At 39.2% G+C, this 18,436-nt stretch overlaps 1 protein-coding gene across 1 annotated transcript; it reads right to left on the reverse strand.

Annotated features, from left to right (window-relative positions):
• Positions 1–10,768: 10,768 nt before the first annotated feature.
• LOC148097765 (complement factor H-related protein 1-like) lies at positions 10,769–16,139 on the reverse strand. Its single transcript, XM_087831797.1, has 8 exons — positions 16,020–16,139; positions 15,747–15,938; positions 14,045–14,233; positions 12,648–12,704; positions 12,227–12,388; positions 11,973–12,134; positions 11,177–11,202; positions 10,769–11,058 (listed from the first exon to the last, which is right to left on the reverse strand). The coding sequence occupies exons 1-8, from the start codon at positions 16,072–16,074 to the stop codon at positions 11,026–11,028; spliced, it is 876 nt and encodes a 291-aa protein (XP_087687923.1). The 5' UTR covers positions 16,075–16,139; the 3' UTR covers positions 10,769–11,025.
• Positions 16,140–18,436: the final 2,297 nt, after the last annotated feature.

Raw genomic sequence — 18,436 nt, forward strand, 5'->3', positions numbered from 1 at the left:
TATAAATTTTAGGACATGATGTTGAGACCAAATTAGGTGAAAAGCCGAAGTAGCCAGTTCCACTTTTTCTTCTTCTTCTTAATTTGCGGTATCTCTGGCAGGCTCTTAACTTCGGTTTCGAGTTCAGCCACCTTGGCAGTAAGCATTTTCTGTTTATCTCGTAGCCTTTGCAAAGATTCCTGGACGCACAATGCAGTCGAGTCCTCTTTTTCTATCTTTTCTTGTCGTCGGGTGTCTTCTTCTTTCAGAGTCTCCTGCAGAGACGTTGCAGTCGATGGTAGCGAGTCCTCTTTCTCTATCTTCTCCTGTCCTCCAGTGCCATTTTCTTTCAGAGGCTCGGATCTTTGCATTTTATTTGCATCGGCAGAATTTTGTTCTTTTTGCTTCTTTGTGACTTTAAGGTAGGAAGCTCTGGCTTCTTTCAGCTCTTGGTCAAGAGACTCTACCTTCAAATCATGAAGGGCCTTGTTGGAAAGCAGCTGGGATTTCAGGTCACTGATTTCTGTCCTGAGTGACTCCTTCTCCTGGCTATGTTTAATGGCCTGCTCTTTCAGCTGTTTCTGGAGCATCTCTATCTGCTCTCGTTGATTCCTACATTGGACCTCCAATTCAGCCTCCTTAGAGGACTTCAAGCCTACAGAGTCGGGGTGTGAAGTGCCTGCGGTTGGAGTGGCAGACTCCACACACTGCTCTGTGGTAGGGTGGCTGATTCGTTCCTGCAGGGATAGCATCACCTCATCCAGTTTGACAATTGCTTGATTGTCATTTGTGAGAGCCTCTGTTTCAGTCTTGTTATCGGGCTTATTTCTAGAAGCCTCTTCCAGCTGCTTTATGAGGTCTTTAATTGTTTCCTCATGATTTCTGTTGTTCTCGTACATTTGTGCATGAAGTTTGCTCTGCTGAAACTGGTGATAAGAGGCCCTCTTGTTAGCACCAACCATTTGCCAATAAATATCGTTCTGATAGTTTTGGGAGGCTTGCAGTTGCTGTTTGAGAGCAGCAATCTCGTCCCACGGATTATACTGGACTGCGCCCTGATGGGGTCTAAATCTGGGATTGGACTGATGTTGGACTGATGTTGTCCGAGTAAACGGTCTTCTTGGCTCTTCAGCCACTCTTTGCTGTTTTTGCTTTTTTGTTTTCTTTGTTTTCATGACCGTTTCTGTTTGAGCTTGTGCCACGGGAGATTTTTCAGTATTTGGTTTTCCGGGTTTTTCAAGCTCATTTTTTGGTCCTTGCAGGATTGTTGTTTTTGGTGCAATGACCATTTTCGTTTGTGCTTCTGCCATTGTCGATGGTTCAGCGTTTGCGTCTGCGTTTGTCTGCGTCTGCCTTATCTTTGTTTTAACAACCAGGTTGTTGTGTGTTTCTGCCATCTGAGATCCACTAAAGTTGGTTGAGTTTCTCTCCTATTTAAGGATTTTTCCAGTAGAATGTTCACTCTGACATCACAGGCTGTTCCTTTGAAGTGCTGTTCCTTTGAAGTGCCATGATTGGAGCAATTCAAAATAAAATGCCTACAAACCTACTGTAGAGGAAAGGCTTTTATTTTGTAGCATATACTGATTTAACACTATAAAAGCTACTCTACAGAAATTGCAGTAAAAAATAAAACAAAAGCAAAATATAAGTTTAATAAATGGTTGTTAAAAACCCTAACCAAAGTAGAAGATGACTGTTTAGTGGAAAAGTATTCAACATTCTAGAGATTCTCATGCATAATAATTTCTTTTATAATTTAAAGTAGGGCAGGTAGAAAACTTTGATATTTAGTGAAAGATGTTAATGAACACTATCCAATAAGAGTTACTGAATGACTTTGGCAGTGAGATTATGGTGGTTGCCGAGCTGACAGAATGTCATCTATGTTTTGTTTTAAATTCAGTTTCATTGCTGAATCTAAGAAACAACAGACTTTAATAGAGGTTTACTAACTTTTACTTTCATATCTATTGTGGAAAAGCCTGTATATATTTAGCATAATATATTCCAAGCATGCAAACTAGTATGCAAACTAAAATTCACAGGAGAGCTTATGAGACCACAAACAAACTACTCAATCATAGAATGATTGCGACACTGAATTAAAACACTAAATTGATTCAGATTTTTTTCTTTTGTATATGTTATTTTACGTCCAGTGGTTAATTTATGCTAAAGAGTATATATTTTCATTATGGTTAACAAAATTTCGGTATAAAATCTTGATTTAGATACATGTAAGCCTCTTGTGCATTTTGTGCCTGGCGCTTGCAGTGATGTACTGTCACATAAGCCAATGCTAATTACACAATGAGTGCCTCACATTATTCTGGTTAAATGATGAAATACTCAAAGGCACGTTTCAGCAGTGGATCTGTGTGAAATCAGCAACTTGCAAAACTAAATTAAAATGTGGGCTATTGACTCTAAAAATAGAAATTGCAACAAAGTTCTTTATTTATTGGAGTTTTGTTTTGTTTTTGTTTTTCCATTTCACCATAAAGTAAACACAGACAGGGTCAACATAAGTATGAAAATAAATTAAAACACACGTGCACACCCCACACCCGCCAAAAATGAAAATTTGGTTACTAGTTCAGAGTTATAAAAAACACACACAAAAGAATATCTTATTAATACAAATGTTATAAAGAAACAAAACAGCTCTCTTATTTTTCTTTATATTTTTGTTTGTCTTCTTGTTTTATTTAATTGCTTCTGGGATTTGGATCTAACAAGTAAAGTATTCATATTATGCACACATACAAACACACATGCAGTTATCACCCATTTCTTGTATTTATACTTAAGACAATTTATTCTTGAATGAAGACATCGATCAGTCACATGTAAAATGTAGCCAATTGTGTTTATTGTTCCACCCCACCTCCCTAACCTGTCTGTTCAAAAGTGAACACAGGTTAGGGAGATGATGGAGGAAATGGTGGGGGTTGTAAAGAAAAGGGTAAAAGAAAGGTAGGAGGGGAAAAAGAGGTAAAAAAAAAAAAAAAGGGATAAAAAGGGGAGAGAAAACCCCAACAATCCCCTCTGAGCAAGCACTTGGCGACAGTGGATAGGAAAAACTCCCTTTAAAAGGAAGAAACCTATGACAGAACCAGGCTCTGGAGGGAGCAGTCAACTGTCGGGACTGGTTGGGGGTGAGGGTGAAAAAAAAGAGAGAGAAAGGGAGATGGGGTGTGTGTGTGTGTGGGGGGGGGGGGGGACGGTGTCAGGGGTTAAAGGGACGGAGATGGGAGAGAACAGAGGAGAGGTGAAAATTAAGATGGAACAGAAGTGGAGGAAGACGTGTTTCTTTTCTTCAGTTCCATCCATTTACATATTTGTCCTAAAATTGATGCCAGTGGGCTTATAAGTGGTTGGTGTTAAAAAAGCCCCAAATATAAATATAAATTTTAGGACATGATGTTGAGACCAAATTAGGTGAAAAGCCGAAGTAGCCAGTTCCACCACTTCTTCTTCTTCTTAATTTGCGGTATCTCTGGCAGGCTCTTAACTTCGGTTTCGAGTTCAGCCACCTTGGCAGTAAGCATTTTCTGTTTATCTCGTAGCCTTTGCAAAGATTCCTGGACGCACAATGCAGTCGAGTCCTCTTTTTCTATCTTTTCTTGTCGTCGGGTGTCTTCTTCTTTCAGAGTCTCCTGCAGAGACGTTGCAGTCGATGGTAGCGAGTCCTCTTTCTCTATCTTCTCCTGTCCTCCAGTGCCATTTTCTTTCAGAGGCTCGGATCTTTGCATTTTATTTGCATCGGCAGAATTTTGTTCTTTTTGCTTCTTTGTGACTTTAAGGTAGGAAGCTCTGGCTTCTTTCAGCTCTTGGTCAAGAGACTCTACCTTCAAATCATGAAGGGCCTTGTTGGAAAGCAGCTGGGATTTCAGGTCACTGATTTCTGTCCTGAGTGACTCCTTCTCCTGGCTATGTTTAATGGCCTGCTCTTTCAGCTGTTTCTGGAGCATCTCTATCTGCTCTCGTTGATTCCTACATTGGACCTCCAATTCAGCCTCCTTAGAGGACTTCAAGCCTACAGAGTCGGGGTGTGAAGTGCCTGCGGTTGGAGTGGCAGACTCCACACACTGCTCTGTGGTAGGGTGGCTGATTCGTTCCTGCAGGGATAGCATCACCTCATCCAGTTTGACAATTGCTTGATTGTCATTTGTGAGAGCCTCTGTTTCAGTCTTGTTATCGGGCTTATTTCTAGAAGCCTCTTCCAGCTGCTTTATGAGGTCTTTAATTGTTTCCTCATGATTTCTGTTGTTCTCGTACATTTGTGCATGAAGTTTGCTCTGCTGAAACTGGTGATAAGAGGCCCTCTTGTTAGCACCAACCATTTGCCAATAAATATCGTTCTGATAGTTTTGGGAGGCTTGCAGTTGCTGTTTGAGAGCAGCAATCTCGTCCCACGGATTATACTGGACTGCGCCCTGATGGGGTCTAAATCTGGGATTGGACTGATGTTGGACTGATGTTGTCCGAGTAAACGGTCTTCTTGGCTCTTCAGCCACTCTTTGCTGTTTTTGCTTTTTTGTTTTCTTTGTTTTCATGACCGTTTCTGTTTGAGCTTGTGCCACGGGAGATTTTTCAGTATTTGGTTTTCCGGGTTTTTCAAGCTCATTTTTTGGTCCTTGCAGGATTGTTGTTTTTGGTGCAATGACCATTTTCGTTTGTGCTTCTGCCATTGTCGATGGTTCAGCGTTTGCGTCTGCGTTTGTCTGCGTCTGCCTTATCTTTGTTTTAACAACCAGGTTGTTGTGTGTTTCTGCCATCTGAGATCCACTAAAGTTGGTTGAGTTTCTCTCCTATTTAAGGATTTTTCCAGTAGAATGTTCACTCTGACATCACAGGCTGTTCCTTTGAAGTGCTGTTCCTTTGAAGTGCCATGATTGGAGCAATTCAAAATAAAATGCCTACAAACCTACTGTAGAGGAAAGGCTTTTATTTTGTAGCATATACTGATTTAACACTATAAAAGCTACTCTACAGAAATTGCAGTAAAAAATAAAACAAAAGCAAAATATAAGTTTAATAAATGGTTGTTAAAAACCCTAACCAAAGTAGAAGATGACTGTTTAGTGGAAAAGTATTCAACATTCTAGAGATTCTCATGCATAATAATTTCTTTTATAATTTAAAGTAGGGCAGGTAGAAAACTTTGATATTTAGTGAAAGATGTTAATGAACACTATCCAATAAGAGTTACTGAATGACTTTGGCAGTGAGATTATGGTGGTTGCCGAGCTGACAGAATGTCATCTATGTTTTGTTTTAAATTCAGTTTCATTGCTGAATCTAAGAAACAACAGACTTTAATAGAGGTTTACTAACTTTTACTTTCATATCTATTGTGGAAAAGCCTGTATATATTTAGCATAATATATTCCAAGCATGCAAACTAGTATGCAAACTAAAATTCACAGGAGAGCTTATGAGACCACAAACAAACTACTCAATCATAGAATGATTGCGACACTGAATTAAAACACTAAATTGATTCAGATTTTTTTCTTTTGTATATGTTATTTTACGTCCAGTGGTTAATTTATGCTAAAGAGTATATATTTTCATTATGGTTAACAAAATTTCGGTATAAAATCTTGATTTAGATACATGTAAGCCTCTTGTGCATTTTGTGCCTGGCGCTTGCAGTGATGTACTGTCACATAAGCCAATGCTAATTACACAATGAGTGCCTCACATTATTCTGGTTAAATGATGAAATACTCAAAGGCACGTTTCAGCAGTGGATCTGTGTGAAATCAGCAACTTGCAAAACTAAATTAAAATGTGGGCTATTGACTCTAAAAATAGAAATTGCAACAAAGTTCTTTATTTATTGGAGTTTTGTTTTGTTTTTGTTTTTCCATTTCACCATAAAGTAAACACAGACAGGGTCAACATAAGTATGAAAATAAATTAAAACACACGTGCACACCCCACACCCGCCAAAAATGAAAATTTGGTTACTAGTTCAGAGTTATAAAAAACACACACAAAAGAATATCTTATTAATACAAATGTTATAAAGAAACAAAACAGCTCTCTGATTTTTCTTTATATTTTTGTTTGTCTTCTTGTTTTATTTAATTGCTTCTGGGATTTGGATCTAACAAGTAAAGTATTCATATTATGCACACATACAAACACACATGCAGTTATCACCCATTTCTTGTATTTATACTTAAGACAATTTATTCTTGAATGAAGACATCGATCAGTCACATGTAAAATGTAGCCAATTGTGTTTATTGTTCCACCCCACCTCCCTAACCTGTCTGTTCAAAAGTGAACACAGGTTAGGGAGATGATGGAGGAAATGGTGGGGGTTGTAAAGAAAAGGGTAAAAGAAAGGTAGAAGGGGAAAAAGAGGTAAAAAAAAAAAAAAGGGATAAAAAGGGGAGAGAAAACCCCAACAATCCCCTCCGAGCAAGCACTTGGCGACAGTGGATAGGAAAAACTCCCTTTAAAAGGAAGAAACCTATGACAGAACCAGGCTCTGGAGGGAGCAGTCAACTGTCGGGACTGGTTGGGGGTGAGGGTGAAAAAAAAGAGAGAGAAAGGGAGATGGGGTGTGTGTGTGTGTGTGTGGGGGGGGGGGGGGGGGGGGGGGCCGGTGTCAGGGGTTAAAGGGACGGAGGTGGGAGAGAACAGAGGAGAGGTGAAAATTAAGATGGAACAGAAGTGGAGGAAGACGTGTTTCTTTTCTTCAGTTCCATCCATTTACATATTTGTCCTAAAATTGATGCCAGTGGGCTTATAAGTGGTTGGTGTTAAAAAAGCCCCAAATATAAATATAAATTTTAGGACACGATGTTGAGACCAAATTAGGTGAAAAGCCGAAGCAGCCAGTTCCACCACTTCTTCTTCTTCTTAATTTGCGGTATCTCTGGCAGGCTCTTAACTTCGGTTTCGAGTTCAGCCACCTTGGCAGTAAGCATTTTCTGTTTATCTCGTAGCCTTTGCAAAGATTCCTGGACGCACAATGCAGTCGAGTCCTCTTTTTCTATCTTTTCTTGTCGTCGGGTGTCTTCTTCTTTCAGAGTCTCCTGCAGAGACGTTGCAGTCGATGGTAGCGAGTCCTCTTTCTCTATCTTCTCCTGTCCTCCAGTGCCATTTTCTTTCAGAGGCTCGGATCTTTGCATTTTATTTGCATCGGCAGAATTTTGTTCTTTTTGCTTCTTTGTGACTTTAAGGTAGGAAGCTCTGGCTTCTTTCAGCTCTTGGTCAAGAGACTCTACCTTCATATCATGAAGGGCCTTGTTGGAAAGCAGCTGGGATTTCAGGTCACTGATTTCTGTCTTGAGTGACTCCTTCTCCTGGCTATGTTTAATGGCCTGCTCTTTCAGCTGTTTCTGGAGCATCTCTATCTGCTCTCGTTGATTCCTACATTGGACCTCCAATTCAGCCTCCTTAGAGGACTTCAAGCCTACAGAGTCGGGGTGTGAAGTGCCTGCGGTTGGAGTGGCAGACTCCACACACTGCTCTGTGGTAGGGTGGCTGATTCGTTCCTGCAGGGATAGCATCACCTCATCCAGTTTGACAATTGCTTGATTGTCATTTGTGAGAGCCTCTGTTTCAGTCTTGTTATCGGGCTTATTTCTAGAAGCCTCTTCCAGCTGCTTTATGAGGTCTTTAATTGTTTCCTCATGATTTCTGTTGTTCTCGTACATTTGTGCATGAAGTTTGCTCTGCTGAAACTGGTGATAAGAGGCCCTCTTGTTAGCACCAACCATTTGCCAATAAATATCGTTCTGATAGTTTTGGGAGGCTTGCAGTTGCTGTTTGAGAGCAGCAATCTCGTCCCACGGATTATACTGGACTGCGCCCTGATGGGGTCTAAATCTGGGATTGGACTGATGTTGGACTGATGTTGTCCGAGTAAACGGTCTTCTTGGCTCTTCAGCCACTCTTTGCTGTTTTTGCTTTTTTGTTTTCTTTGTTTTCATGACCGTTTCTGTTTGAGCTTGTGCCACGGGAGATTTTTCAGTATTTGGTTTTCCGGGTTTTTCAAGCTCATTTTTTGGTCCTTGCAGGATTGTTGTTTTCGGTGCAATGACCATTTTCGTTTGTGCTTCTGCCATTGTCGATGGTTCAGCGTTTGCGTCTGCGTTTGTCTGCGTCTGCCTTATCTTTGTTTTAACAACCAGGTTGTTGTGTGTTTCTGCCATCTGAGATCCACTAAAGTTGGTTGAGTTTCTCTCCTATTTAAGGATTTTTCCAGTAGAATGTTCACTCTGACATCACAGGCTGTTCCTTTGAAGTGCTGTTCCTTTGAAGTGCCATGATTGGAGCAATTCAAAATAAAATGCCTACAAACCTACTGTAAAGGAAAGGCTTTTATTTTGTAGCATATACTGATTTAACACTATAAAAGCTACTCTACAGAAATTGCAGTAAAAAATAAAACAAAAGCAAAATATAAGTTTAATAAATGGTTGTTAAAAACCCTAACCAAAGTAGAAGATGACTGTTTAGTGGAAAAGTATTCAACATTCTAGAGATTCTCATGCATAATAATTTCTTTTATAATTTAAAGTAGGGCAGGTAGAAAACTTTGATATTTAGTGAAAGATGTTAATGAACACTATCCAATAAGAGTTACTGAATGACTTTGGCAGTGAGATCATGGTAAGTAAGTAAGTAAGTAAGTAAACTTTATTTATATAGCACCTTTCACAGGCATATGTCACAAAGTGCTTTACAAGGTAAAAACATAATACAGTCATAAAATACACCATGAAAACCCTGGTCTAATTAAAAGCTTTTTGAAATAAAAATGTCTTTAGCTGCTTTTTGAAGGTCTCCACTGAGTCCAAACCCCGTAGAAATAGGGGAAGTGCATTCCACAATCTGGGTGCAACAGCTTGGAAAGATCGGTCCCCTCGGGTTTTAAAACGAGTGTGGGGGACCACTAAAAGATTTTGGTTTGCTGACCTCAGGTTACGAGTGGAGGTATGTGTATGAATCAGATCAGCAATGTAGGGGGGTGCCTGTCTCTGTAATGCTCTAAAAGTTAAAACTAGAATTTTAAAATGGAACCTGAATCTGATTGGTAGCCAGTGCAGCGACTTTAACACAGGGGTCATATGAGCACCCTTGTTCGAGCGGGTCAGTAGCCTCGCTGCAGAGTTTTGAACAACCTGTAGGCGGGATAGCCCTTTCATGTTTAGACAAGTAAACAGGCTGTTACAGTAGTCAAGTCTTGTAGAGATAAAAGCATGTATTATCATCTCGAGTTCACTTGTTGACACGATGGATCTAAGTTTAGAAATGTTCCTCAGGTGAAAAAAGCAGGTTCTTACTGTCTGATTTAGATGTCCCTCCAAAGAAAAAGCTTCATCAAAAATGACACCCAAGTTTCTAAGGTTATGTTTCTGGGAGGAACCTAAGTCACCCAGTCGCCGTTTAATATCAGGTATTGCACTGCCTGGTGCAATAATCAAAGTTTCTGTTTTGTCTGGGTTTAGCTGTAAGCAGTTATTGTTCAACCATTGTTTAATGTTGGTTAAACAGTCAATCAGATTGGAGAGCTTATGAGCTTCAGCAGGCTTAAACGAATAATATAGCTGAATATCGTCAGCAAAAAGATGGTAAGATACTTCAGGAAACTGCTGTATTATCTGACTTAAAGGAAGAATGTATATTAAAAACAGAATAGGTCCCAGCACAGAGCCCTGAGGAACTCCATGGTGGTTGCTGAGCTGACAGAATGTCATCTATGTTTTGTTTTAAATTCAGTTTCATTGCTGAATCTAAGAAACAACAGACTTTAATAGAGGTTTACTAACTTTTACTTTCATATCTATTGCGGAAAAGCCTGTATATATTTAGCATAATATATTCCAAGCATTTCAGCACGGTGGCACGGTGGTTAGCACTGTTGCCGCACAGCAAGAAGGTCCTGAGTTCAATTCCACCATCAGGCCGGGGTCTTTCTGTGTGGAGTTTGCATGTTCTCCCCGTATTTGCGTGGGTTCTCTCCGGGTACTCCGGCTTCCTCCCACCGTCCAAAGACATGCAGCTTGTGGGGATAGGTTAATTGGATAATCCAAATTGTCACTAGGTGTGAATGTGCGAGTGAATGTGAGTGCGAATGGTTGTCTGTCCCTGTGTGTTGGCCCTGCGACAGACTGTACCCCGCCTCTCGCCCCATGACAGCTGGGATAGGCTCCAGCGCCCCACATCACGGGGCGCTGGAGCCTATCCAGGGGGGCGACCCTGAAAAGGATAAGCGGAAGCGAATGGATGGATGGATGGATATTCCAAGCATGCAAACTAGTATGCAAACTAAAATTCACAGGAGAGCTTATGAGACCACAAACACTGTTGAGATCCAGTTCAGAGACACAGGTTTTGCGGAGGTAAAGCCTAGAGGACAGGTGGCAGCTACAGATTTGTTCATCTGCTTTTTTCCTCACAATTTCAACATTATGACTAAACGAATGCAGGTATGAGAATCAGGCATAGGCTGTGTTCTGAAAGGTGTCTATTAAAAACTGTATTGAATGTATATGTATTACATTTTTAAAATTAGAATAACAAATTTGACACCACAAACCTGAGTTGTCATATACATCTGTGAGTTTATGTGCACAACAGTATGCACATGTGGTCTGTGCATGTACACACATGAAGAATTTGACATTGCAGCATCTATGAAAGTGTTCATTGTGTAAAACTCACAACCCAAACCTCTACTCGAAAACTGGCTAAAAGACTAGTTTCAATATTTAAACAGTCATTTGTAGATGTTATAAGTATGTACAAACCCCCCTAGCTCCACTCTTTTAGCAGACAAAGCAAAACAAAGACGTCTCTGATGATGAAACATTGAATTCAAACCTCAGCCAGCCGTCAACAATTTATGGATTCAGTGTGCACATTGTGTATTGAGTGCATTCAAAGTTCAAAACATTTATGGACAGTTTGGTGTTTAAAGAACAATCTGCACTAAAACTGTACAAAGAAAAGAAACATGTTTTGTTGTTGCTCTGCAGGTTCTGGTTGAAGTGTTTCAGAAAGGTCGTGTTGTCAGTTGGGTTCTCTGAATACTCTGCACACTTCCTGATTAAATTACAAATAAAAAAATATTTTTCAAACTGCTGTGTAAATGTTATTCACAATTTAATATACTTCTTTGAAATGTATATATTTGAAAAGTAAATCAAAGAATTACACTTACATAAAAAATGTCAGCTGTTGGACAACCTAAACATAGTCAAACAAAAGCGACAAAGTGAGTTTGTCAGTTAGAAGCTCAGATCCAGTAAACTTTATTAGTGAGGACAGATTTACTGCATTCAAAGATAAACCCACAGAGGAAAATCCTCTCTGCTCTTAAAGAGCCAGACTGCTTTTATTCTTCATGTTTTACTTTTATTCCATATTAACATTTGCTGTCAAGACTGCATAACACACTGCACAATCTTAAGAACAGTTTCAGGAACAGATTTCTTCAACTTCACTGTCTGAGGGGAACGTTACAGGAGGTCGTTCCTTCCTGCTGCTATCAGACTCTTTAATTCATCCACTTGGGTCAGATCCACACATGCAGAACAGGATTAAACACACCTAACTGCACTCTGTTACTTTTGTACACCATAGTATATATTTGCACACATATTTTATATTTATATATATATTTATGTTTGTATTTATACCTATATCTCTATATTTATCTCAATATTTGTCTAATAATGTCTCTGACATGACATGAGTTTGGCTGTTGGAAGTTGGGGACGACTCTATAGGCAAACATCAGCTGCAGCCTTTCACAAATCAGCAATGTTAGGTTTCTATTTCATTATGTTCCTGTGTGGGAAATGTTTATTTACTTGTTTTCTTTCACTATTCTTCTTGAAATGATGTGTTAATTAGATCCTGGAGAATGAAGTTTCATGTATTTGTTAGCTGTTACAAGAAAAAAGAAACTGAAAGAAAAACAAGTTACAATATAAAGAGATCATTTATATACTTACATGTGCTCAGAAATATTCTTCTATTAGTGCACCGAACATTGATATAATAGTCTTTTGTTGTACAAGGGAAAGGCTTCGTCTCTCCTTCCCGCATGTATTCAGATGAAGTTTTTACAAGACCATAACGAACATATCTAGCAGGATCCACCACACAGAACGCTTCTGCAAAAACAACAACAAGTAAAAACCAAACATAAAAAGAATTTTAAGAACATTTTTAATAAACTTTTGAAGTAAAAATTATTTTTTGATACCTTCACAGGTGGGTAGTTTGGACCAGTGAGCATCACTGTAACAACTCACAGCCTCTGGACCAGCTAGTTTGTAATAACGATTGCACTGGTATTTCAAATGCATTGGACCTTCTTCCACAATTACAGCATTTTCAATGTATGGGCGGGCTCCACACGACTGAACTAAAATAAAAGAAAGTGAGTGTAACAAAATGATCATTGTGTACTCAGCTGTTTAGTTTTCCAAATCTATGAATTCCTGTACAATGTACCGAACCAATCAACATCAATCATTTTTGCAGTGATCAATGATTCATTCATTCATTAACGCTGGCTTCTAACTCCAATCCAGCTGCTTGTTGTCATTCAAAAAACTAAATTAAATATATAAACTGAATTTGATGTATATGCTGATTAAGTGGAAAGGTTGTGAGCAACTTACTGTTTATCAGCATGCGTCTACTGTCTCTGTTATTTGAGTCAGAGATGGTAGAAGATCCTGCAGGATACAGAGCAGATAACGCACATATACACATCAGTCAGCTTCACTTTATAAACTTCTTTGACTTATAAATCAGTCCTGCTGCCAGCTGTACCTCCCTGATATGTGATCACAGTGAATCATCCTGTCCCCAGTATCCTCTTCTGTCACAGCAACCCTCTACATCTCCTCTTGCACCACATCCATGAGCCGAGGTCTTTCTCAGCATCTTAGATCTCTGACTTCATCTCCAAATCCAATTGAGCAACCTGAGCTGTTCCTATGATGCACTCATTTCAAATCTTGTTCCTGGTCACTCCTGGTGAAAATCAACTCTGATGCCTCCAGCTCCTGTCTTTTTATCAGTGCCACCATTTTTAAATCATACATCAGAGCTGGTATCACTACTGTCTGGTAAACCTTCCTTTTCTCTCTTGCTGCTATCATTGTGTCAGAGTTCACTACGAGACAGTCACCTCCACCCACTCCGCCCTGCATGCAATCTTCTTCACTTCTCTTTTGCACCATCTGTTATTTTGGTTGACCCAAGGTATCTCCACTGCTACTTCTACTCGTTGCATCTTTACTTTTCCACCTGCATTATCACAGTTCCTTTGTTGGCACATCAAAGAGTGAAAGTGTCAGGCCTGGACTCTGCAGTCTATTAACACCTACATGCTAGTGGACATGAGGGGGTTCACTTCCTGGCATTCCAGGAGGAACGCTGGTTTGAGTGGGGAGTGAAGGAGGCCATTTACGTGAAAAGGGAAAGACCATCTCTGATTCGAGGAGGGAGCCTAAGGGTACATCTTTCAGCATCTTTCAGTGCTGTGATTGCAGCCATTCCCCAACTCTCTGTGAATGCTACTCATAGCCATTGATCAATGGTTTTTGATCAGTAGTTGCTGATCAATGGTCATGACAATTTGCATATTAATGACCAAGAAAATGCCCATTGTTTATTCAGTGTTGGTAGTTTCAGTTATTATGCAAATGTTCTGTTTATGATGTTGGAAACCTGCAGACAGATGAGACTGAAAAGTCACTTGGATGAGTGACGAAACGTTTCTCCCACTGAAAACGTCCAGCTGAACAGAATCAACCTTTTTGGGATGTAAATGAGTGTTTTCGAAACATTGCTATACTGTATATATATTTTATGAAGAGAATAAATACATGGTTTAATGCTTCCTCTGCCTGCAGGTTGAGAAGAGTTATTGTTACAAATTTGTCAGTAATGGTGCTTAAATGCACTTCTGTAAAGATCAAGACACATCATTGATCTATACTACATGAATACTATATTATTATAACATTATGTTATAGTGTGTCAAGAATTCTAATTCATGTCCACTTACTGCAGGTCGGGCCTTGTGTCCAGCTTCCTTGTGTACAAACAGATTTTTTGTTGTGTGCTCCCTCTGCAGTGTATCCATCCTCACACTCATACTGCACTTCTGAACCTGCAGCAAACACTTCCTGGTAGTCCTGATGAACGATGACTGCATGGGGGATTTTAGGAGGCACGCTGCACGCATTCATGCTTTCTGTAAAATTAGATTTAGACTCAAAAACGTTATTAATCCCAGAGCAGGGCCGTTTGTTTGTAGCTTATCCACATGATCAAACCCACAAAACCTACAGTCCTTAAACGCTAATCATAAAAACTCCTGTGAGTTGAGTCATGGATCAAAGAACAGTGAGGACCTGAAAACAAAAATTACATAAAATGCCCTTATTAACAACCTTCGTGTCAAATTTGTTCTGTGTTGACCAGTATTAATTTTGTTGACCAATAATTTTCATCATAGTGTGCAGACTGTGGTGTCTAACTGGATACTTACAGATACTTCGCAGTTAATCCAAATTGCTATAGCAAGAGTACTATCATCATACTTCTCCTGTATCATCTTCCCTTTATTGGCTCCTTTAAAATGCAGAATTAAATTTGAAACTCCTCCTCTGACATAAAAGGTCTTAAATAAACAGTTAAAGTTTCTAAAAGTAGAATGGGAGGCAGCACTTTTATCTATCAGGCCCTTCTTTTGTGGAACCAGCTCCCAGTTTAGATTGAGGAGACAGACTCCCTCTCTACTTTTAAGATTAGCAGTTTAAGGATCTTGGAAAGAAGGCGACCAGATTTCTTTAAGTTGGTGAAACACATAATAAAATAAATAATAAATAATAAAACAAATAATAATCTGTTCTGGGGGCCTCTGGATGTCTGGAGTCTTGATCTCCTCCATACCTGCTTCATGCCCTGGAGGACAGGGCTGTGGCTCCCCACACCCTCTAGCAGATCATTACATGAAGGAACCTTTTAAAAACAAGCGTGTCCATGCTCACAGGTGTACACATGGGTGCACACACACACAAACTACACCCTTTTTGGCTCCTACCTCAAAGCACACTGTGTGCTGTCGATCTTACGTGCTGCACAATAATGTTTAATATTTAGTATTTACTGTTATATTCCCATATATCATTGTTTATTCTATTACTCTCGTTTTCTTCTGCTTGTTTTCTTTTTTCTTTCTCAACATGTGATCCAGGTGATTGATATATGTATTTTTTTGTCTGCTTATTTAGTTGGTTTTTGGTTTTTTTTGTCCTTTTCCCCCCATCCCTCTTCTCCGCTGTTTTTCCCCCCTCTTCCTTTCTCCCTTTTCTTTTCCTCATTCAAGTCTGTCCCGTATCTAGCAAGTGAAAATAAAAAATAAATAAAATAAACAATAAAAGGTGAATCAAATAGACCATTACGGCAAGGCTGGGATGGTCAATTTGGTAAAGTAAATCCGCTGGGCATCTTTCTTCACCTTTAGACAATAATTGTGATGGCAAAAGAACCAAACGGGACAGGCAAAAAACCAAAACAAAACAAAAAACAAAAACAAAACAAATAATAATCTGATAAATTAGAATTTTAAACTGATATTGGCATTAAAAAGTCATATAAAATAAAAAGGAGTTCATTCTAACTTACTGTCTCATGAAATTTGTGCAAAAATATTTCAACCAAGAAAAACAAGCAAGGAAAGAAGAGCTATTGGCAGGACTTACCTATACACTGTGGCTGATGAGACCATTTTCCATTGTGACATGTGCTGGTTGCCCACCAACCCTTCATTGCTAGCGTACGTCCTTCGTTGCAGGTGTAGCTCAGCTTGGTGCCCTGAGAGTAAGTCTCTTGCTTTGGGGCAAAGAAGCCACCATCCAGTGTGGGAGCATCACAGGCCTGTGTGGTGCTCTGTGCTGAAACACAACAATGAAGTAAGAGCAAAACATTATCAACCAGCGTAAATGTTTGTCTGTGAAGTTACTTGTTGTTTTCACCGTGCAGCACTCCAGGAAACCAAAGAAGAGCAAATGCAAAATATTTGAAGCACATTTTTAAATCGTCCAACAACAAAGCAGCACCAGCAGTTAAAGGTAATCCACATGAGAACCAGGTACTTATCACAACTGTCACCCGAAAGTTGTGCAATCACCTTGGCCCTTCCAATTTTGTGGGATGGAAAAAAGTTTGTACACATTCAAAACAACTTTTGAGAAAGCACAGGGAAAAAACCTAACTGTTTTTCCATAAACTTTTATTCAAATATGTTTTTTATTGAGGTTCTTTTTAAACATGAAGAAAAGAAATAAGAAAAATCCTCAGCAACTCAGAAAATGAACCATTAAACACTAAATAAATAAACAAATAAATAACACGTTTTAAAATTCATAAGTAAATGTTAGAGCTCTGATCTAAAACTCATAAACTTCTTTCTTTTACAGATAATTTATTGAGACTGGGTTTTCCACAGCTTCTTTTCTCAGTGCTTTTGTTACATATCATTACATCTATTGATTTCATGCACACACCAACATCTTCCTGATGTCTACAAAACTTCTCATCACCCAGAAAATGAAGAGAAAATTGTTGGTTTTACTTCGCCGATCAGTTTGGTTTAAACATAGTGATTTCAAATGACATTATTCATGACATTTATTATTTCAGTGCGTATTGAATGAATAGAGCAACACATATTTTTGCATTGATTTTATTCATCACACAGTGGATGTTGTGTTTGAGACATTTTCTCTGAAGCGACTCGAAATATTTACTTTGAAACATCAAATCAATGAAACTATTTACAGTCCAAATTTCAAAGTCATTTTAGATGGCCTACCACTCTGTGGCCGAGTTGCTGTCGTTCCCAATCACTTCCACTTTGTTATAATACCAATAACAGCTGAGTGTAAAATATTTAGCAGCAAAGAAATTTCACAACTGGACGTGTTGGACGGGTGATGCATCCTATCCTATCACTGAGCTCCTGAGAGCGACTCATTCTTTCACAAATGTTTGTAGACGTCTGCATGCCTGAGTACTGGATTTTATACACCTGTGGCCGAGTTTATTTTAGAATAAGTTCAAGTAGGGACTCGGTCACTGTGATGCCTTTAACAGGCCACAGTTTAACAGCCATGACTTTAAAACTTTAATGTCACATCAAATTAGTGGCTGTACCACGCATTTAGTACATGCAAAAGTGAGCTGTGAAACATTTCTCCATTGTAGTCACTGTGAGCTTATTCATTAGGATCCAAATGCAGGACTCAGAGGCTGCCATGATATGATATGATAAAGAATGAAGATGCCATGTTATGAGTACATTAAGTGGAGAAAGGAGGTGCTGGACCCGATCCAAGGGTGAGAGAAGGATACACCCTGGACAGGTTGTCAGTCTGTCTGCAGTTGTGGCGTATTAATTCAGTTCAGTTTAATTCAGTATACTTACACTTGTATACATTTTTACACTTACACCTACGTTATCATGTGTAAGTTCAGTAAGGACGATCTGTAAGTGTTCATCTGTCTGCTTTCTTCGCTGTTTGGCTGTTAGTCTGTTCATCACTTCCACTTTTTCACGGTGTCCTAGTCAGTGCTGACATCATTGCTCCAGTCCAGTCATCTAATCTGATCTAATTGCTTTTACTTTTTCACACAAGGGCAGGTGGGTTTGAATAGCTTTTAGCATTTTTAAACTGGATTTTGTATTTACTCAGGATATCTTTGTTGAATATTACAATATGAAAATAATTTTTTTAAAGCACTGCATGTTTTAAGAATACTGTATTTCAGGGTTTACACATAAAAATTCAACCTTTATGCTGAGTCTAAGAAATCGTTGAAAGAAAAGCGTCTGGACTTCTTTAAGTTGCTTGAAGACGTTTCACCTCTTATCCGAGAAGCTTGTTCAGTTCTAGGGTCAAATGGTGGAGAGTCCCAGATTTAAGCCCTGTGGGACTGTCCCTCCAAAGATCCTCTACCTAATTGCATGAACCAAGGTGTGAAAACAGGTGTAGGTCACAATCAGCCAAGGTTTCGGGCGAGCTCATTGTGAAACCTAGCCCGACCCTATCATGTGATTTCCTGAGGTCAAAAGGCCGAGGATGTGAGTGGGCGTTAAGGTGTCTTGGGAAGCTCTAAGGAGCTTTCGAGATTCCTTAGACTACAATGACCTGGATGACTGATAACTTTCACAGACATCCCAGAGAAGAAATTTTCATACATGTTTGCTGCTAAAGGAATATAGAAATTGAGAGAGTTAAAATGTAAAGAGAAAAATACTTACATCTAGCGAAAACTAGTTTTCTGGTAGTACACTGAATATAAATATATAAGCCTCTTGCAACACAAGAAAACTGTTTTTCTTGTCCTTCTTGGACGTATTCAGTGTGCGTTACTGCAAGCCACCCACTAT

The sequence above is a fragment of the Neolamprologus brichardi genome, chromosome 18 (assembly GCF_056152115.1).
Source record: "Neolamprologus brichardi isolate AB-2024 chromosome 18, ASM5615211v1, whole genome shotgun sequence".
In the NCBI taxonomy this organism is placed as follows: domain Eukaryota; kingdom Metazoa; phylum Chordata; class Actinopteri; order Cichliformes; family Cichlidae; genus Neolamprologus; species Neolamprologus brichardi.